Below are 21338 nucleotides of genomic sequence, written 5' to 3' on the forward strand. Positions count from 1 at the left end.
GTCACACGGCTGTGAGTGGCCCGTTTCGTCTGGCTCCCGTTGAGTCTGGTAGTGGCCTTTGACCACAACCCTCAGCTGCTTCTTGACCAGGAGGCTGAGTCACCCGGCCAGGTGACACAGTAAACTCATAAGCGATGGGCCTCCCCCTAACCCATCTTTATTCTTCCCACCACCATGCTGGGCTGGTCGGGCAGGGGCACCAGGAGGAATGAGAAGAATGGTTTGTTCAAGAGGAGAATCTGGTGGCCTGGGCAGGAAGGACAATGGAGACCCAGTGGCGGCCACCATGAGGGCCGGAAAGGCCCCCAAAGTTGCCCTTGAGTCACAGATGGAAGGATGAGCCCCAAAGTGTGCGGGATCCTGCTGGAGGCCACATGGTGGTTCGCCTGTCTAGGAAGGGAGACCCAAGAGGTGATGGAAATTGTGGGGTGCCTGCACTGGCATCCGGACCCCCATCTGATGGCTCATGCCTTTATTCCTTCCCCTCCTCAGTCCCCAGTGCCTGGTGCTCACAGGACCCCCCAACTTCCGCCCAGCCCTGGTGGATTTTGTGGGCACCTTCACCCGGAACCTCAGCCTGATGATCTGTGGCCATGTGCTCGTGGTGAGTGCCGCTTGGAGGTGGGGTGGGGCCGTACTCCTGCAGGAGCCTTAGGGTGCAAGGTCCACCCACAGGGACATCCCTCTCCCCTCCCCCTCTTTTCTTTCTTCTCCTAACTCCTAAAGGTTACTGGGCACCACAGAGCCCATGGGGGCAGCCTCTGGGGCAGGAGAGGGGCTGAGTCTCAGGCCAGAGGGCAAAGGCAGGTCCTGATGTCACCTGCCTCCACCCCCCCAGGGACCCCGCAAACAGAGGATGCCCGAGCTCCGGCTCATCGCCAACGGGCACACCAAGTGGCTGAACAAGAGGAAGATCAAGGCTTTCTACTCGGACGTCATTGCCGAGGACCTCCGCAGCGGGGTCCAGATCCTCATGCAGGTGTGGGGTTCCCCCGCAGGCCTTACCACTTGGTCTGACAGCCTGGAAGGCAGGACATCCTGAAGGGGCAGTAGAAGCCCCTTTTGCTGCAACAGGGATCCCACTTTTCTTGCCCACCCCCTTCCCTGCCCAGCCCCCCACCCCAGATACGCTGCTCTAGGTGCCCAAGCCCGGGGAGAGTTGACTCCGAAGCCTGTGGGGACTGCATGACCTCGGGCACATCTCGTTTTTTTGTTTGTTTGTTTTTTTAAAGATAAAATTTACAGACCATAAAGTAAAATAAATATTAAGCAGGTAGTTTGATAAATGTTTGCACATGCAGACACCAGTCAGTGGTGTGAAACCGCCATTCCGATCAAACTCTAGAATGTTCCACCAGGCAATTCATTTTACTGCTCAGTCTTTCCATCTGTAAAATAGGATGGATAGATAAAACAACAATTGTCAGTTCTGAGTCCGCATACGGGAATTCTTTTTTCATTGTTTTAAATATTTCTTAATACTTAAAAAAGAGAGCGTACGGGATCTCCTTTTGGGGTTATAAAAATATTTTGGGCGTAAATAGAGGTGATGGTTGCCCAGCATTGCGAATGTGCTAAATGCCACCAAATTATGCACTTTAAAATGGTTAATTTTATGTGAATTTCACCTCAAGATCTTTAAAAATTTTTAAACATTAAAAAAGAACTATCAAAGATGATCGATCAGACGACCCAGGAATTCTCCAAGTCCCGTGTTCTGAGAAATAATCAACGAGAGAAGCAGGAGCTGAGATAATCCAGAACCAGTGCGACAGTCCCTGCGCGGGCCGGGCTTGGAGGGGCCACGGGGTGTGGGTTTGGCTGTGCGTCACCTTTCTCCTGGGTGCGTCCAGGCAGACAGGACCCCGAGCTGGGGGACGTGTTTTCAGAGCCCTTAACCTCCTCGAGGAGGGGGCAGCTGGGACCCAGAGAGCCAGAGAGTCACCCTAGGCCCAGAACGGGGCCCCTGCGGGGCGCGAGGCCTCACCCCTCACCTCACCCCCTCCTCCGGGCAGGCCGCGGGTCTCGGGAGAATGAAGCCCAACATCCTGGTGGTCGGGTTCAAGAAGAACTGGCAGTCGGCTCAGCCCGCCGCGGTGGAGGACTACATCGGCATCCTGCAGTGCGTGCGGGCGCGAGGGGCGGGGCCTGCGGCCTGTCTGTCAGCTACGGTCCTTCGGGGTTTCCTGGGCCTTGGGAAGCGGAGGGGAAGCAGGGGTGCCTTAAGAAGCTGAGTCACTGGTTCAAAGTTGAGGAAGAAATAGGCGGACTAAGGGTTCCCCACCCTGACCTGTGTGAGTCATGGCCACCAAGATGCGCAGGGAGGGATCAGGCAGGTAACACAGAGAGCAAAGTGGCTCAGGTGTGGGACGATGGGAAGCAGTGGGGACTGGGGCCAACAGAGCGGCCGTTACTTGGCTCCAGACATTTGTGCCCAGGTAGAAATGTGGGCCCAGTGTTGCCGGACCGCTTTTCCGGAGAAGTCGAAAATATGGGTCTTAGGTGAAAACCTGTGTCCTCCCGGGGGCTGCGGAAGACCTGCAGATAAGCCAGCTCCAGAGGTGTGAGGCGCCGCCCTGAGGGAGACGGGAAACCAGGCCATGCTGTGGGGACTGAGGGGAATGGGATAGGGGGGTGGGGGATACTCCCTGGGGTTTTCAGGGTCACCTTCAAACTCTCCTTCAGCTCTCGCCGTGATGGTTCCAGAAAATGCTTGTGTGAGTCACTTGTCCACATTGACGTAGTACTGAGAGGCAGTGTACAGGGGCATTTAAAGAACACGAGGCTGAGTGTTGGGGGCCTGGGACCTGCTTGCAGGTCCGCTGAGGACCGGCAGTGCCTCTCAGCTGCCTCTAAGAGAATTACAGCAGGAGCAGGGGATCGCCTGCTCCGCACACCCCCAGCTCCGACGTGCTGCCGAGACTCCAGCCTGTCAGGCTGGGAGGCCCCGTCCTAGGGGTGTGTGATTAAAGGAGTCCAGAGAGGACGGCCTCGGCCCTAACACCGGGCTCTCCAGTGCTGTAAATACACTTCTGGGGCAGGAATCTTCTAGATATTCTATGTAGACAACTCACCGCTGCCTTCATGTGCGAGGCCATTCCTACGTGCACGCCTGAGCTCAGGCAGGGTTTATAGTCTCGGCTATTTAATTCTAATCTCAGCTGGCCACAAGGCGTGTGATTATGGGCAAGTTACTCCCCAGAACTCAGACTTTGTGTCTCTAAAGTGGAGATAATCATTCTCATCCCCACCTCTGTTGGCAGAGTCGTGAGGATTATCCAAACGTATCAGGAGGACAGGCTCTGGCTCAAGGACTGGCCTGACTCCGTGTCCCCTCGGTGCAGGGTCCGTTCTGCCTGCACATTTTGCAGATGGGGAGACAGAGGCCCAGAGAGGAGAAGGAAGACGGTGGGAGGCAGGGGCAGCTCTAGATGTCGGGTTTCGGGGAGAGGGGGGTGGCCTGGGGACTGGAGGGTGGGGCTGGGAGGAGCCTGACCCCACCTCCTCTCTTTCCAGCGATGCTTTCGATTTCAACTACAGTGTGTGTGTCATGAGGATGCGTGAGGGGCTCAACATCTCGGAGGTGATGCAGGCGCACAGTGAGTACACGCCCACCTGCTCACGGCACACCTGCCAAAAACCGGAACAGGATCCCAGGAAGTTCTAGAAACCCACGTTTTCCGTGATAGAGGGAAGGGAGGGGGAAATGAGTGAGGAATGAAAGGTCGCAGACTCCTAAAAAGTCAGCTTTTGAGGGTCCCTTAGAGCTGGTCGGGTTTCTAAATGGAGAAACCGAGGCTCAGAAAGGGGAAGTGAGCAGTTCAAGGTCATGCTCCCGGCTGGGGACAGAACTGGGACTCAGAGCTGCCCGAATCACGATCCGTGCTTCTGTAACCAGACGGGATAAAGAGGCTCTAAAAGAGGGGGAAAGGCAAAGAGGGGAGGAGAGAACGTCCACTAAGGATCCTAGAATGTGGAAATACACATAAAGGCCTTGAAAACGGGTGTCTTGGTCGCCAAGGTCATCGCTGGGCCACCAGGCTGGGATGTATTTAGCTTTTAAAGTCACATGCGAATGTGCCGACTCTGAATAAGTACTATTTAGAGGGGGCGGGGGCAGGCGTGGCTGCTGTGTTTCCTGCAGCCGGGGCCTGGGTCTTGCTCGCCTGTGTCCCTGAGTGCCGAGGGCATGATGCTCGGCACAGGGCAGCTCGGTGGCCATTTACACACGCAGCATTTACAGAGTAGCAGCTGTGCTTCTGACCGGCGCTGTTCTAGGCGCCGGTGGTGCAGCAGGGAACACAACCGAGTCTGCCCTTGGGGAGCTGGCGTTCTGGTGGGAGACCCCGTGGACCCACGAGTCACTTCACACATGATACTGACCCGGGGCACAGGTCAGGAAGGTCTCAGAGAGGACGGGGCCTTTGCTAAGAAGGGGGTGCCGGCGAGGGGAAGCCTGGAAGAGGAGGAGCCGGGAGTGTCTGGTGAGGACAGGCTGGCGACATGGCTGCCCCTCTCTTGCAGTTAACCCCGTGTTTGACCCAGCGGAGGATGGCAAGGAAGCCAGTGCCAGCCGGGCCAGGCCGTCTGTCTCTGGCACACGTCAGTCCCCACCCTGCTCAGAGGCTCGGGGCACTCTCACCCTGTGTGGCAGCTAGTGATGGTCCCCCGGGAAGCTGGTCAAGCCCTGGGGTCGGGGGCTGTGAGGGTGGGCTGGTGGCTTGGGCAGTATTAAAGCCTGCAGCCCTGCTGGGCTGCCTGGTGTCCAGGCACCGTGGGAACCCACCCAGTGGGCTCTGAGGTCGACGTCCCAGCTCCTCCAAGGCCCTCTGGCCATGCTCAAACGTGAGGGAAGAGGCAGGGGGACCTACAGAGCCGGGGGGGCATCCTGTGGGCGTTTGTGAGGGGCGAATCACGTCTTGGGATCCGAGGGGCCTCTGGGGGTACTCTGGGCTGCTGCCCGTCCCCCATGCACACCCTCGGCGGGGAGCTCCAGGTGGCTGTGTGCACGGCCCGGGTGACAGCGAGTCCACCTCACAGGGGAGCAGACTGTTATCAGACAGACTCGGGAGTTTGGGTGTGCTGTGCTCCTAGCTGACCTGCCCCTCTGCTCCCCCAGTGGACCCCGCGGCCCTGGTGCGGGAGGAGCAGGCCAGCACCATTTTCCAGTCCGAGCAGGGCAAGAAGACCATCGACATCTACTGGCTCTTCGATGACGGCGGTCAGTGTGCCCTCGGACGCCAGCTCTCCCCCCGGCCGCCTTCCCTCTGTGACTCTCTCTTGGCCTGCCCTTCCCGGCCGTTCTTGACAAGGCCTCTGGTGGGGACCTCAGAGCCCCGCAAAGGGGGACAGGGGCCCCCGGGCTTGGAGGAGCCTGGCTGGGCCCCTCTCTTGGCCTTCAGTTTTTCAGCTATGAAACGGGGAGGAGCCAAGGTCAACATGAGATGGAGCCTTCAAACTGGAGGGGCTTCGGGGGGTCACGGCACGTGACATAAAATGAGGGAGCTGGACCCGTGCACGGGAACGCTTACGGATATGCCTCCCTTTCCAAGGCAGTACACCCGCTTCCAGTTTTCTTAGAACATGTGATTCTCAGCTTTATTGCTCCCCCCTCTGATAGAGTCCTAGACAGAGAAAAAATGACTCTATTCCGGTAGGACATACCCTGTTCATGATAGCCGGTATGGCTGGGCGCTTACTCTAGGTTTGAGCTTTATGTGGGCTGACCTAATGCAATCCCCCGGTAAGATCTATCATTAACCCCCTTTCCAAACAAGGAAACTGAGGCCCAGAGTGGTGAAGTAATTCGTCCAGGGTTATGCGGTCATCAGTGACAGCTGGTCCTTGACCTTGTATGGTGAGATGACAGGGAGAAACGGGGGCTCCTACCCACTGGTCAAATTTTCAGTCTTTAAGGCATGCCAGGAATCCTGGTTTTCCTGTGAAATTCCCCCGCTGTTAAATGCCGGCTCGCTTATTTAAAAGCACCACGCAGGCCAAATCAACTCCGGCCCACGGAGCCCCATGTGGCACTCTGGTTTAGTCAGCACGCTCCTTCTACAGATGGGTAAACCGAGGCCCAAAGAGGGGGAGGGGTGAGAACCCAGAGAGTGCCCTGCCCCGGGAGCAGTCTCCTCTTGATTCACTGGGACCCTCCTCACCAGGCCTCACCCTCCTCATCCCCTACCTCCTTGGCCGCAAGAAGAGATGGAGCAAATGCAGGATCCGAGTGTTCGTGGGGGGCCAGATCAACAGGATGGACCAGGAGAGGAAGGCGTAAGTGGGGAGGGCCATCCCAGCTCCCTTTCCCCGTCCCCCTGTCCCCAGGGGGATCAGCTCTGTCCAGGTCATAGCAGTGTGTGTGTGTGGGGGGGGAGCTCTGGACAGCTTTTTGTCCATTTCAGTTGTTTTGGCGTCCTGTCCCCCTGAAGGGGGAGGAAGACACCCCAGTCCTGGCCATGTCAGGGAGGGGTGCTATGTGTTAAAACCACAAATCTCCTCAAGGAGATTTGAAATAAAGTTTGGAGAAGGCCTATCCTCCTGTGAAAGGAGGCAGAATCCTTAGAATCCTTGGGGCAATGTCCCCTTAAGCTGGGATTGTCACCTCTGGTGAGATAAGAGGAGATTTCAGTGGCCAGGGGACAGGGCAGCAAATCCCACGGAATAAGCGACTTTTAATTCTCCTGCAAAGGTGCGGCTGAATCTGCAGGAGAAGGGAACCCACACGAATCTAGCTAAGCAAGAAAGGGTGGGCCTGGCTAGGGGCTTGACAGGCGACAGCATTCAGCCAGAATTTAGTGACATTTTGGTTTATTTATTTAAGTTTTGTTGGTCACTTCTTTCTGGCGAGAGATGCTGGTATTCTGTTTAAAGTTGTGATATGAGATTTCCTTTTGAGATGTAGCTGAGTAAGAATGTGAGTTGATGTGAGCTGAAAAGGACGTAAGCGGTGAGGCAGGTACACAGGTGTGGAGGTGGCAAGGGTTGGGCAGGTGGCACATGTGCACCTAGAATTGGGTCGTTGTTGCTTTGGAGAAAGGTCAGGTGGGAGGGTCAAAGGCGGGAGGATGGAGAAGGGAAGACGGGCTGGGAAAGATGGGGTGGCCTGGCCAAGGCTGTGCGATTGATTAGCCAAAGAGAAGAAACTCTGCCCAGGCCCTAGTGAGGGCCTGTGGCCTGTGCCACCCTGGTCCTGTGCGGGACCACATCCCTACGGCCCCCTCAGTCACCCGCTGCGTGCACTGAGGATGACACACACTCCCATCTTGTGGTCCTCACCCCTGACAAGAACTCCTCCGTGGGAAGGCCCCTCTCACCACGCCCAGGAAGGGATGCTTGGGAAAGGCAGCAGCTGGCTTCTCCGTGATTTTCCAACAGCCAATCAGCCTCAGCTTTCTGTTCTGGCTCCAGATAGAAGTGGGCCTCAACAGGTTTTGTTTGGCTCAAGGCCATGGCATCTTGGGGCCACAGGGCATCCACCACGTGAAGGCTGTGGAATCTCCTCCCCCTCCTACCTGGGTCTTGACCAGGCCACGTCCTCTGCCCTCCTCATGACCTTGAGGCCAGGCCTGCACTGCCTCCTGCCCAGGCCTGGCCCCGGTCTCGCACACCAAGCCGTCTGCCCACAGTGCAGCCGTCCTAATTTCACTCCCAAGTTCAGGGATCAGAAGTGGCTTGACAGCCGGGCTCCAGTCTGGTCCTTCCCTTCCCTCAGCCTCTCCCTGCTCCTGAACTCCATGTCTTTCCTCATGTGAACTTCCTTCCTGGGGTGCTCACTCCCTACCAACGAGAACTGGGGTGTCCTCAAAGTTATGTCCCACCCAGGGATTCTGACACATGGGGGGCTAAGGCCAAAGCAGGTGCATTGTTTATAAGGCTCTTTGGGTGATTTCAGTGTGGAAACCCCTGCCCCACCCCCTCGGTCTGTAAGAGTCTTACCCTCCATGCATCATCCAGACAGATTGCCACCTCCTCTGTGAAGCCTTCCCTGACTGCTGCAGACCACAGTTGGCACCTCCTCCCGTTTGATGCAAACTCAGCACCATCTGGCTTGCTACTCCTGCTTCTGAACTTAGTTCATGTGGTTATCTGTGTTTCCTTAGCCACCCCCAATGGTTCACCTTCCCATCCCTGAGTGAGACCCTTGCTTCTCAAAGTGTGGTCCACGGACCCACAGCACCGAACCACCTGGGAGCTTGTCAGAAATGCAGAATCCCAAGTCCCACCCCCGACCAGCTGAATCAGAATCTGCATTGTAATAAGATCAGACGTGCAGACGCGTTAAAATGGGAGGTATGCTCGCTCGGAGCTGGCCACCAGATACTTGGGAAATACTAGTCAATTACTTTCCCACGTCACTTGTCATCAGCTCACCTGCCTTATCAATGTTCGTTTATTGTCTGCCCCCCACCCCGCCCGGGTTAGAATGCAGACTCCAATCCTGAGGGCAGGATTTGGTTTGTTTCGCTCACTGCCATATCCTCAGTGGGCATTCAGTAAAAATTAATTGAATGAATGAATGAATGCATTTTCTAAAAAATCTCTGTCTTCCAGGATTATTTCTCTGCTGAGCAAGTTCCGACTGGGATTCCATGAAGTTCATGTCCTTCCCGACATCAACCAGAAGCCTCGGGCTGAGCAGTGAGTACCCTGTGCTGGGGGGCGAGCTGAGCAGTGAGTACCCTGTGCTGGGGGCTCCAGGCAGAAGGGCCAGCTGCGTGCCTGTCGCTGCTTTCTCTCTGGTGAGCCAAGGGCAGAGGCGCCGTCCTCCCTGCCCCCTCCTAGATGGGGCTCCTGGAACCAAAGAGGAAGGGCCGGAGCTTGCAGCTGTTTGTTTATTTTCGTGTTTGTGTTGCTTCATTTGCATATCGGTGCTCTTGTCTTTGCCAGAAACACCTGCACCCAGGCCAATGAAAGTTGACATCGATGCTTTTCTTAGAGCGAGTGTCTTTAAGTGCTTACTGGTGCAGGTCATGGCTGTTCTGCCACTCGAGCAGGAGCCAGTGTTTGATCCATAAGGGCTGCCCCTGCCCTGACCCCTACCCCCAGGCCTGAGGGCCGAGGAGTCTCCGGCTACACACTTCACAAGCCCAGGCTGCTGGCTACTCATAAAAGGCTGATTTTACCTCCGAAATTGACTGATTTTTAAAATTTTCTCCAACCCTGGGGCGTTTCCATAAAGCAGTGGTTCTCAGACCTCGGCTGCATCAGAATCAACTGGAGGGCTGTGGAAACACAGCTTGCTGGGTCCCACCCCCAAGATCCTGAGTCGGCAGGTCTGGGGCAGAGCCTGAGAACCTGCATTGCTAACAAGTTCTCAGGGCTGGTTCAGGCACCCCACTTTGAGAACCACTGTCTTACAGACAATTCCTGTGAAGTGCTTCGCACAGCGCCCAGCCCAGAGTTAGCAGTCAGCAAATGCTGGTTCGGGGCTTTTGCCTACGAGTGTGGCTTCTGAGCACAGCATCTAGACGTTTCTGTGCAGTCAAGCTGCCTATTTCTCTAGACATTGCCTGATTTAAGTTCCTGAAAAAAGAATGTGCCTGGCCCAGCTTATCCCTTCCTTCCGGGTCACGGTCGAGGTTCCCGGAAATCCTTTTTCTTGGCTACGCTTGGTCCATTTGGCCGTGGCCAGCGGCAGGGGAATCACGTTCTCTAAAACGCATGGCTGGATGGCAGCTCCTTCTGCAGGGGCATCAGCAGAAGCACCTCAGGCTGAAAGCTGCAAAGGCCTGAGGCACGAACAGGCAGGTAGCTCCTGACAGTCATGTTAACATATTGGTGTTTAGAGGGGGGAAAGGTCGAATGGTCTGGGCGAAAGCTCCCCGCCTCCCCCCATGCAAAGGCAAATGCTTAGAATTCAAGCAAACCCTGGTGTGTGAATTGTAGCAAGGCTCAGTTGTGGGGTCTGAAAGGATTACATACCTTTCTTAAGATTCGGTTTCATATTCTTAAAATAAAACATTTACAGTAGGATTTGCTTTATGCAAATCAATGCACATGAGGTTTTCCAGGACTCTGTCTTCTCCATAAAGTAAGGTCGGTCCTGGTCTCTTGGTCCTTCTCTCTTCAATCTCCCATTACCCAGAGGGAAGGAAATCAAGATGGGAAGAAAGGAACTACTTCATGGCGATGGGTACCTTGGCTCCTACCTTTTGCTTGGAGCTGCAGGGGCAGAGATGGGTAACGTGCAGCCCTGCCCTCCAGGATTTTCCCCGGCTCAGTGCAGGGTTGGAGATTATCAGGAGCTATCGCAGCGCTGCAGAGCCGGACCAGAACGCAACAGGGAACAGGGTCATCTCTGTCGGAGGAGCAGAGCCTTGAGAAAGGCCGTGAACGTTGAGAGATTGGCGAAGCCTTCCGGTGGGGAGGGCAGGGCGGGAGCACACATCCGTCCTCTTTCGAATCCCCGCCTGCCTGCGCCCCTGCTTCTCCCCTCCCTCACACAGCCAGGTCCCTCCAAAGAGATGGTAGCTGTCGTCACCCCCTCCCTCCCCGTCCTCCTCCGCCCGGTCCAGTCGGGCTTCCGCCTCACTCCTTCACTGAAATCGCCCTCACTGGCGTCATCAGTGACCTCGGCGCTGCCAGACCCGAGAGCCCCTTCTGTCCTCCGCGCCCTCTGCCGCTCCGCTGCCCTCCGTCACAGCCGTCCTTCCCGAAACAGGTCTTTCGGCTCCCACAACGCCCCCTTTTCCTGGTTCTGTCCTCCCTCAGCTGTCTTCTTCCGTTTCCTTCGCTGCCTCTTCCTTCTTTACCTGACTTACACACACCTGTCGACATCCTTGGGGGTCAGCCCTGGCCTGTCTTCTTTCCTCTTTCCTCTGTCCCCAGGTGAGCTGGTCCATCCACGCGGCTTCAGATGGATCCATCTGAACGCTGACCAGTCTGAATTTCTATCTTTGATAATGGAAGTCAAATCACACAGACGGCCTCCGACAGCTTCCCGCCTCGCTCAGGGCAAACTCAGGCCTCACCTGAGCCCTGACACCCATCTGTCCTCCCCTGGGCCTGGCCACGTGGGTCCGGCCGCACGGGTCCGGCCACGCGGGTCCGGCCACACGGGTCCGGCCACACGGGTCCGGCCACACGGGTCCAGCCCCACGGGCCCTCTGCTGCTCTTCCAGCAGACAGCACGCTTCTGCTCTGGGCCGTCGAACCTTCTGTTCCATTGGCTCCCGCACCCCCTTCGCTGTGCGGATCTGGCTTCAGGACAGACGCCTGCCCCGCCCGTCAGGCCTCATCCCGGGGCCTTCGGAAAACCTCTGACCCTGTTTATCACGCAGCGGGGCGTGAGCTCCATGAAGACCAGGGGCGGTGCTGGGTTTGTTCCGGGCTGCGTAGCACCAAGCCCGACAGGACGGGGCCCTGTGGGAACGGCCGTACCTGGGTGGGGAGAGACGGGCCCAGGGCAGTCGCCGTGGGGGAACCGTCAGTGGGTTCAACGGGGAAGCTGCTTCGCTGTCAGCGGCAGCATCAGCATTGGTTTCAGACTGAAAAGCATGTCCCCGCGGCACCCCTCCCCACCCCCGTCTCGCCCCGGGGACCTGTCTCCCCTGGAAACTGGGCCGTCTGCCCCGGTCTGATCTGCTCTCTCCGTCTCCAGCACCAAGAGGTTCGAGGACATGGTCGCGCCCTTCCGCCTGAACGACGGCTTCAAGGACGAGGCCACCGTCACCGAGATGCGGCGGGACTGTCCCTGGAAGATCTCGGATGAGGAAATTCACAAGAACAGGGTCAAGGTGTGGGAGGGAGGAGGGCCTCGTCGGGGTGGCGCTTGCGGGGACGAGTGCCCTCAGGGACAAGGACCCTGTCCGTGCCCGTCTGTCCTGAGCTTCCTGAATGCCCTCCCCCCGACCCTCAGCCCTGCTCCGCTCCCCTCAGAGGATGCCTCTGAGGTATCCTCAAGCCACAAGTGCTCAGCCTGACGGGTAACTGGTTTGGGGGTGTAGAACTCAGAGCCAGCCTTGGCATGGGAGCCTGGTCCTCCTGACCGCTTTGAGTCACCTTGGCCATGGCGGTGGACCGCCCGGAGTCCTTCTGCCTCCCTCTCCCTTGCTCTGTGCCTGGTGGAAGGTACTCATGAGACAAGTTGTGAAGACCGAGGTAGAATTTGTCCCATGGGCCTGCCAAACTGACTGACCTCCCCTTAGCCTGTAGACCCCACCCCAGATGCAGCCCAAAGCCATGGCTGCCCCCCACTTCCCAGGCAGCACCTCAGGGCTAAAGGAGAGTGGTGGCTGCTGTGGCCGTTTTGAGGGGGGCAGGGAGAGCCGTTAGGGAGGGCAAGGGGTCACAGTCTGTTCTCTGCGTGCCTGGGGTCAGTGGGTCTCCCCTGAGGGGCAGTTTTGCCCCTCAGCGGACAATCGGCCACCCCTGGAGGCATTGTGGGTTGTCCCCACGAGGGTGGGGGTGGAGCTGCTGCTGCCACTGAGTGAGCAGAGGCCTGGTGGGACGCCGCTCACAGGACAGTTCCCGGGACGGAGAATTCTTCCACCCAAAATGCCGGCAGCGTGAGGTCAGGGAGCTCTGACCTCGGTCGGCTCACGTCCCCTCGGTTTTCCGTTCTCTCGGATGAAGGGGCCGTCCACGACCAGGCCAGGCGTCGGCCATTTCTGAACCATTTGGAGACAGGCCTCGGGGTGGGAGGGGGTCACCGCCACCTTCCCCGATCTGCCAGCCTTGAGCCCTGCCCCGGGGGACACACACAACCGTGGGCTCATTGGAAAAAACCGAGTGAAGAGTAGAGTTCAAAGAAGGCTCCCGCTCCCCCGTGATGAAGGACAAGGAGCACCCACCCCTGCTCGCGGCCTCCGCATCCGGTGCTTCCTCAGGCCGGGGCCTCGGCTCCATGCTTCATAGATGACCCGCAGCCTCTTCCAGAGATTTCCCTGGGGCAGGGTGGGGACCATCATCATACCGATTTCACAGGTGAAGACAGTGCGGCTCGGGGAGTCAGCGGGCCTTGCTCAGCTCCCCGCTGTTGAGAACTGTCGGCTCTTCCTACACCACAGGAAGTGCCCTCGCTCCCCCACCGTCCTGCGGGTCATGGTCGCATGGTCGGTCCGTCAGGCAAGGAAAAACCAAGGAGGGCTCCTCGAGGGAGGCGAGCTTGGCACTCGGTTACTGTGAGGGTCCCCTTCCACCTTGCAGGCAGAGAGGCTATACTAAGTTAGGGGGAGCAATGCGTGCATCCTGTTTGAGATGTTACGAGAGAGACCCCCAGTCTTGGTGGGGACAGGATGATCCCCAAGGATATGGGAAGTGACCACGTGGCTTTTCCTCACCCCAGTCGCTGCGGCAGGTGAGGCTGAATGAGATCCTGTTGGATTACTCCCAGGACGCCGCGCTCATCTTCGTGTAAGTAGCTCTTGGTGGCGGGGAGGAGCCTGTTGCAGAGGCCGAGGGTGTCGGCTCTGGGAAGGGGTGGCCACCAGCTGGGGACCTGAGCCTTCCCGCTGTGAGACAGAAGGGCCCACAGCTCCGGCAAACACAGCCCTCGTGGCTTCTCAGCATTGCATCTGCCCCACGTTCTCACCGGAGTAAATGCGAACTTCCATGGCTGAAAGTCTTTTTAAAAGAGAGGGCTTGTTGGACCATTGCTAGCAAAAGAAAAAAAAAGAAAGAAAAGAGTAAAAAAGGAAAGAAAGGAAGGAAAGAGGGAGGGAGAGAGGGAAGGAAGGAAGGAAGGAAGGAAGGAAGGAAGGAAGGAAGGAAGGAAGGAAGGAAAAGAAAGAAAGACTAGGCCCTGAGACATGGAGTCCAAACAGCCAGCATGTTTGAGTCCTGGAGTAGCTGTTGGGCATTTTCATACATCAGTGGGGAGAGAGATGTCAGCCGTTTTGAAAGAATCTACTCTGGCTGTAGACAAAGGGGGTGGGAGAAGGCCAAGCCCATGGACGTGTCCGCCTCTGTGGACTGGCCGTGGACAGTGGATTGGAAAGTCCATGTGCAAACGAGCAGAGGCTCCCGGGGCTGGATGCTGCCTGGCTGTTTCCTCTTTTAGATAATCCTGGAACTAGCCGCCTGGAAGTTAATCCAAAATTCCAGTGCACACGCGGGAGTGTGAGCAGTCTTTGGTTGGTTTTGCCCTGCCGTTGATAACTGATTAACCCCTCCTCGTCTCCTCCTTTCGCCCTTCCGCCTGCTGCCGTTTAATTTAGGGCCTGTCAGGATTCTCTGCTCGTCAGTGCCAGTTGGCACAGGTCTAGAGCCCCACATGTCCCAGGCTCGTCACCACGGCTTTCCCTTATTTGTTGCCTTTTCCTGCCAAATTGGCAAAAGGGGACCCAGCTCATGCCAGAAGAAAAATCGATTTCTAGTTGTTTGCGGATCACCCAGCCCTCTGTGGCCATCGGTCACCCCCGATGTCGGTGCCAGGCCTGGGCAGCAGAAGCTGAGGCCTCCCCAGCTCGGCTGTGTCAGGCTCCACGTCTTGGGGGTTGTGACACCCTCAGGCTGCCGCTGCTGCCACCCGGGTCCAGTAACGAGATGCCTTTGGGGGTGTTGGGCAGGTTGTAGTAAGTGGAAGGTGAAGGTGGTGCAGAGAGGGTCTCCTGGCGGCCAGGAGGAAGGGTATGGTCAGCCACATCACCTGAGGCCCCTCTCCCAGAGAGGCGCCGCTCAGAGGGAAGGGGGATGCTGGCCAAGGCAAATCCTGGCCTTCCTTATGTGTCCTGGGGGCTGGCCACCGGGGCGTGCCGCAGGGCGGCCCAGAGCCTGTGGAACCTGTTTTTTCTTGCCCTGAACCCAAGATGGAGCGCGCAGTTCGTGAGGTCCACTGCCAAATGAAAATGTGGGTTCACATGTATTAAGGCTGCCAAGATGGCGACAGCAAGAGCATTAAGCCCAGAGCGGGGCCCTTGTGGAGCACAGGGTCGTGCAGAGGTGCAGGTCGCACGCCCGTGAAGCCGGCGGCTCTGCCGAAACGGCGCTTCCAGGGGCTTTCAGGGAGATGAGCTTCTGCGCAGAGAAAATGCTCCACGTTTCCTTTGCAGTGGAAACCGTGATAAGGAAAAGGGCTGGATTTACCTCCAAGTCTCCGGCCAAGACCCTACAGAGAACATCTGGAAGGCAAGGTTGGCCTGGGTGAGAGCTAGGTCAGACTGCAAGTCAGCGAGGCTGGCTCGGTCCGGGGACACGGCCCTTCCGTGGCCGCGGTAGCTGGTGTGTGTCCCCTGGGGTGCATGGGTGCCCCACGCCGCCGCCTCTGGACTGCCCCCTCTGTTCGGAAGAGCAGGCTTGCATTTTGTCTCTGCCGTTAGCCCACAGTGTGGCCTTGGGTGCACCTAACCTTCCTCCTCTGAGCCTCAGTTTCCCTGACCGTAGGAAAGAGTTAAACTAAGTTATTTTTTTTTTGCCAGATTCTCTTTCGCTGTAACATGTGATGGTTCTCAGTCGACTTGCCACTAAAATGAGTCAGGATGCCAAGCCCATAAGCTGAGGAATTTCACCTTGGGAGGTGACCCCCTGGCACCTGTCCCCTCCCACTCCGTGAACCTCATAGGGTAGGGAAAGCCAACCCCCCGTCCACCAGCCTTTGTGGGATTAGCGGATACAAATAACTGGCGAGTCCAAGTCCCCCCGGAAGGAGAGGCCTGCACACAGCCCCGCCTCCCGGTGGCAGCCACAGCTGTTGGCCGAAGGGGCCCAGCTGTCCGGCCAGCTCCGGTGGGAGGCCTGGCAGCTGCGCTTTGGCATCACTGATCTCCAGCCCTAGAATGCCTGCCCGATGCTTTTAAAAGTTCACTCTGATGTCACCTTCGTCAGAACCCCCAGGGGACTGTGGGAAATGGCAGATGCCTCCGCTGTTCCCAGCTCGGGGTCTGGGGTGGAGCCCAGACACCCTCATTGCCCAGAAATTCCGAGGAGACAAAAATCCTCCCACACACGTCCGCGCGGTGACGAAAGCACGTTTCCAGCATTTGGGAGAGCACACGGGGACCGTTTCCTAGAGCGGGTCCAAAGCACGATCTGGTCCTTTGCCGCCTGGTATGCAATCAGCAGATTCCCGGCGTGCCTGAGTTCAGCTTAACCCGCACAGCTGATAAGCCGGCCTTGTAGCCTGCCCAGCAGGCTTTGCCTGCTTTATTTCTGGTCTCACTTTGGGGTCTTGGCCCCTCCTTTTATCTATAAAGACTTTCTCTTGAACGCCAAATAGTAAGAATCCAAATAATCATCATTTTATTGATTGAGCCTCTCCGACATTGCAGGCTTGGGCATTCTTTTCAAAACTCTATGGAGTGGTTCCGTTCCCCACCCCATCCCTGCCACCCTCCCCGCCCCCAACACACACACACACACACACACACACACACACACACTCACCGGAGATAAGGAAACTGAGTCTCAGAGGAGTCAAGCTACTGGCCCAGGATCTCGCAGCTGCAAGGCAGGGGTTGGATATTGACGTGGGCTTGCTGCTTACCATCTGCATCTGGGTTAGATCCCAGGCTGCCTTTCTCCGTGGCTGAGAGAGGCAATTCTGAACAAAAAGTTCCTTTGTGCTGGAGTGGCTTTATTTCTAAAGATTAGTAGCGTAAAGCACACACGTCCTGTGAGCAGGGATAGAGTGTCGTTTTTGACTGGCACTGGGGTGAATGTCGAGGGAGCCTGTCCCTCAGACAGGTGGGCAGGCTCTGCTGGGGGAGGCAACTTCACGCTGAAGCTTGAAAGGCCACAGCGGGAGTGATGGGTGTCCCCCACCCCTGATAACGTAGCCACCAGTCCCCTCGTGACCTTGGAAACTTCTGAATTCAGTCCCTGAAAATGATACAGACATTTTCAGCCTTTGGCATAACTGTTAAGTCAGGAAGTTTGGTTTTGATATGCCCACTTCCCTTTCCCCTGGAAAGTCACCACACGCAATCACATTGTAACTACGGCGACAACCGCTTAATGAAATGTCCTTATTTGCACCTGCCTTCCCCGATCCTGGGGACTTCGTTTTTTTTATAGCAGGGGTAATGTCCTCCCCAGTGAAGCTTTGAGGATGGCATTTTAAACACGGGGCAGCCCTGTAGGGACCCCAGTTCACCTCCTCGGCGGAGGCGGGGGTTGTGGCGAGCAGAGGGAGCAGGCGTGGGTGATCCCCAGGACCTCGATTCAAGACCCGGTTCTGGCACTCGCGAGCTCGCTTGTCTCAGGCTGGTAAATAATGGCCAGTGACGTGCGTGGCAAAGTGCTCGCCAGCTGCCAGGCGCAGCGCGGCCCCTCTGTGCGCTTGGCTCCTCGCAAACATCCCAGAAGGGAGCTACGTGTGTCTTCACTTGAGTGAAGAGAAAACCGACGCTCGGGGGCAACGAGGCGAAAGCCACGCGGCTGAGGACGTGGCGACGCCTCGCGTAGCTTCTGTGACGCCGGAGCCACGTTCTGAAGCCCGGCATCCTCCTTCCTGCCTGAGTGTCGCCGGCTCGGGGAGAGGCAGGCGCTACGGGCCCTGCCTTTTCCCCAGGATTGTTTCGAGGGTCAGATCAAATAACGCCTGCGGATGTACTTTGGGAAAATAAAGTGCAGTCTCGTGTCGGGCGCTGGCACCCCAACTTCCTGTGATACCAGTCGGCTCTGTGGGATGCTGACTGCTTCCAGAGTCAGGAGCAAGGCGGCTGTGGTCACCGCCTGAAACGGCCGTGAAAGCGTGGCCGGACAGCCTCCCCGGGGCATCCGGTTATTTGTACAGCATTGCAGTTCAGGCGAGGCGCCCTCCCAAAGCGCAGGTGGAGACCTGCTCCCAAGGCCTTGCCTACAGGGCAGCAGGCAGGGCAAGGACCCTCAGCTGAAATGTGTAAACATGTCACGTTGCGGCCACAGGCAGGTGCGTGGCTGGAGAGGGAAGGCCGGCAGAGGCTGAGTGGCCTGGCGGGTGAGATCACCCACTTAACACCCCCACTGCGTCGAACCGTGTTCTGGGCACAGGCGAAGGACTGGCGAATAAGACAGGTGCCACACTCCCTCCCGCTCGTGAGTTTGCACACATTCTGGTCAGGGCAGACGGACAGCGAACAAACAAATGAGAACGGGATTTTGAGGGTGCGAAGTACTGTGAATGCAATGAAACAGGGTGACATGGTAGAGCTGGGAGTCCTGCTCTGGAGCGGGTGATCAGAGGAAGGGGTGCCCTTGAGCCAAGAGCTGAGTGACTCAAAGGCAGCGATCGCGTGAAGAGATGAGGGCGCTGCCCTCTGGGTGGAGGGAGCATCAGGTGCCAAGGCCCTGGGGCAGGAGCGAGCTTGCCATTTTTCTTCAGGGGCAGTGGCTGTGGGGTTGGGAAGAGGCTGAGGGTGGCAGGAGGTGAGGCAGGGGAGGCTGCTGGGGACCAGATCACGTGGGCCTTACAGGCCGTGGCTTTGCTCAGAAACGCTTCGTGCCTGAGAGTGCGTTTGGATCCGTGCTTTCAAGAGGAGCGAGAGGTCCTTCGCAGGGCGGCTGGGAAGGAGCTCGAAACAGAGTCGCTGTTCAGGACTGCAAGCTGGGCTGTGGGCAGAAAGCCCCTTGGTGATTTCTCGTCTGCCTCTTCTTCCTTGCCCAGCACCTTGCCCATAGGGAGGAAGGGGAAGTGCCCGAGCTCGCTGTATATGGCCTGGCTGGAGACCCTGTCCCGGGACCTCAGACCTCCGGTTATCCTGATCCGAGGAAACCAGGAAAATGTGCTCACCTTCTATTGCCAGTAACCCCGAGTTCGGCCATGCTCGCCCGAAGTCGAGGGTGCGTGGGACGCCCACCTCCCCACAGGATGGTCTGGCCTCATGCCCTTCAAGGGGTAGCATCTGATGACCTGACTGAAAAAGCTGGTTGATTTGCAAACTTCGGTTGGATTCCACTTCCGTCGGACCTGTCCTCTGGCCTTTGTTTCACCGGCTGAAGAAGCAGCATTTGAAGTCGTATGGAAAACGCTGTAGCGGATCCGTATCCCTTTCAAATTCTTTTGATCTTGATTACAATGCATTAAGATTCCGGTCTTTGGTTCATCTACAAGTTTGAGGCAGGGCGCTGGGCGTACATCTTGACAGTTTCTACCGAATTTCCCTGGGAGAACTCCCTAACTATGCCTGCCTCCTTCCTCCTAAGGCCAGGAGAAGGGATGCCCCCACGACACACACACACACACACACACACACACACACACACACACACACACACCCCTCTGCCACCCTTCCAGGAAGAAGACAGGGCTCCTGGAATCTCCATAATAATGCGAATTTCTTTGACCACCTCTCGCTTCCTTCACTTTCAATAATAATGTATCTTCAGCGTTTTGGCTGGTTCTCTGGCAGACCAGGGACTTTCAAACTTTGGGGGCTGCAACCCACAGTAAGAAATATATTTTACGTTGAGATTTGGAAGAAACGCACACTAAAACGGAAGTGTCACAAAGCAGTACTTATCCTTACTATGGGCGATGCGCTGCTATTTCCTGTTCCAGTTCTTTTTCTCCTTGGAATGTTGGTTGCAATCCACTAAAATGTGTTTGGGACCCACTAACGCGTGGTGACCTACAGTTTGAAAAACACAGCTTAGACTTTTCTTTGTGTCCTGCATTTTTTTTTTTCTACACAGTAGGAAGCTCGGCTGATGTAGAAAAAAGCCAGACGGGCCTCACTGCCATTTCCACCTTATCTCAACGGAAGAAAATGGAACTAAAAAAAAAATGCACTCAAGAAGGGATATTGACGGTGGGCCCGTCGAGAAAGAACTTCAAGGAGGGACCAGATTTAGGGAGTCTCTTGGAAGGGTGTTCAGTTTCAGATTTGGTTGAGGATGGAGAATGGAGGTTCGCGGGCTCAGGAATGGAAAAGCAGGTCAACCGTGGGTATAAAGACGGGCAAAGAATCAGAAAGGTTCATTCCCAGCTCAAGGTTGGGTAAAAGGACAGGGGAGAAGCCAGTGGTAAGAAATGGAAGTGGGAGAGGCCGTGTGTGGTGTGGGTGCTCGTAAGATGGGAGAGTCAGAGCTGAGCGAGAACCTGGGGAAGATGGCCCTCGCTCATGTAAGGGTGTTTGGGTTCCTGTGGGTTGCACACCTCCAAAGTGCTTGCACCAACCCAGCTGATGGGTGGGGCTCCCTGAAAAGGCATTTTAGCCCTGGACGTCCCTATACAGCATGAAGGTGAGTTGTTGGCAGATGCAGGGTCTTTTCCAGTAGCACGGGGGTACCCCAAGAAAGGAGGCAGCTTTGGATCTGGTCGGCCCCCTCCAAGCTCACTGAAGCACGCACTTCGGGTTAGGATCCAAGGGACTTCAGCGTTTCTTGGGTCATCCCAACGGCTCCGGCTCCCAGGCTGTCACACGCCCCGCTGCTTGAATTGCTCATCAGGATTCACCGAGAGAGAGACCGAGCTCCTGGCCAGGTTTATTGGGGTCGGCTCCTCTGCTCCCCAGGGACCTCAGAAGGTGGCCTGCCTCTGAGCTCATTCAGTGGACTTGGGACCAAGCCCCCGAACTCAATCCGAGAATGCCTGTCTTTCTCGAGCCCCATGAAAACTGTTTCTTGGCACATGAGTGCTCCCTCTGTAGACCTCAGAAAGACCCTGGTCCAAGAACAGAAATGCTTTGGCTTTGGCCATTTAAAATAAAGAACAAATTTTTCGCTATGTTGGAAATTGAATTTTTAACAAACAGAATAGCCTGGAAGGGGTGGGGGGTGGGGAGCCTTGAGTTAACAGTGAGGTCAAAACAACAAAACCAGTTAAAAATACATTCCCTCAGTCAACAGAACTTATTTGTATTGGAACACACTTTTTCAACTCTGCTGAGTGTTTTGAAAAAACGAACTGTATTGTTTTTTCGACCTTGGGTTGAACTTTTCTCTGAGCTTCCACTGCTTCTATAGGTCACGTTTCCACACGAATATTTTGAGCACTTTCCTTTTTGCGTTTGCTGACTCAGGGGGAACCTGTTTGCTTGTCTCAAACGGAGAGATGGGAAGGCTGAGTGGCAAGAGCTACAGAGTGGCCTCTAGGAGAACTGGGTTTGAGTTTGTCTCCCCCCAGAACTGGCCGTGCGACCTCTGACACACCCCGTAAGCTCTCTGGGGGCTCGGTCTGTGAAATGAGGGAATCGAACCGGAACGGTTGACACCAGCCAGCCAGCCTGCTAAGGACTGCGATTTGGCCCATGCATGCATGGTTGATCGATACCGTGGATGCCAGGGGGCGGGGTGGAGAGCACACGCTTCGGCCCCCGCCTCTTGTCTCCCCCACTTCCTACGGCCATGCCTTGTGATCAGGGGCTCGCGGAGGCTCTCCAAGTCCTTGTCAGGCCCATTCTGCACTAGGAGGATGAGACATTTCAGTCCGCAGTGTCTCTCTGCCTATGGATGATGACATGTTCCACGTTCATGAGTTT

The 21338-nt window shown here is 56.6% G+C and overlaps 1 protein-coding gene across 6 annotated transcripts in view; it reads left to right on the forward strand.

The window, feature by feature from the left end:
• Positions 1-20584, forward strand: part of SLC12A3 (solute carrier family 12 member 3) — a 33592-nt gene extending 13008 nt beyond the window's left edge. For 2 of the 6 annotated variants that reach the window (XM_016124101.2, XM_036231295.1), the window contains 11 exons: positions 493-604; positions 839-979; positions 2016-2122; positions 3517-3599; positions 4525-4602; positions 5120-5221; positions 6165-6276; positions 8554-8640; positions 11603-11738; positions 13289-13356; positions 14994-15342. In XM_016124101.2, coding sequence (XP_015979587.2) covers positions 493-604; positions 839-979; positions 2016-2122; positions 3517-3599; positions 4525-4602; positions 5120-5221; positions 6165-6276; positions 8554-8640; positions 11603-11738; positions 13289-13356; positions 14994-15159 — 1192 coding nt within the window. In that variant the 3' untranslated portion in view covers positions 15160-15342. The other 4 variants (XM_016124104.2, XM_016124103.2, XM_016124105.2 and 1 more) reach the window with 4 other exon arrangements.
• Positions 20585-21338: the final 754 nt, after the last annotated feature.

Source organism: Rousettus aegyptiacus, unplaced genomic scaffold (genome assembly GCF_014176215.1).
Source record: "Rousettus aegyptiacus isolate mRouAeg1 unplaced genomic scaffold, mRouAeg1.p scaffold_m13_p_14, whole genome shotgun sequence".
Lineage (NCBI taxonomy): Eukaryota > Metazoa > Chordata > Mammalia > Chiroptera > Pteropodidae > Rousettus > Rousettus aegyptiacus.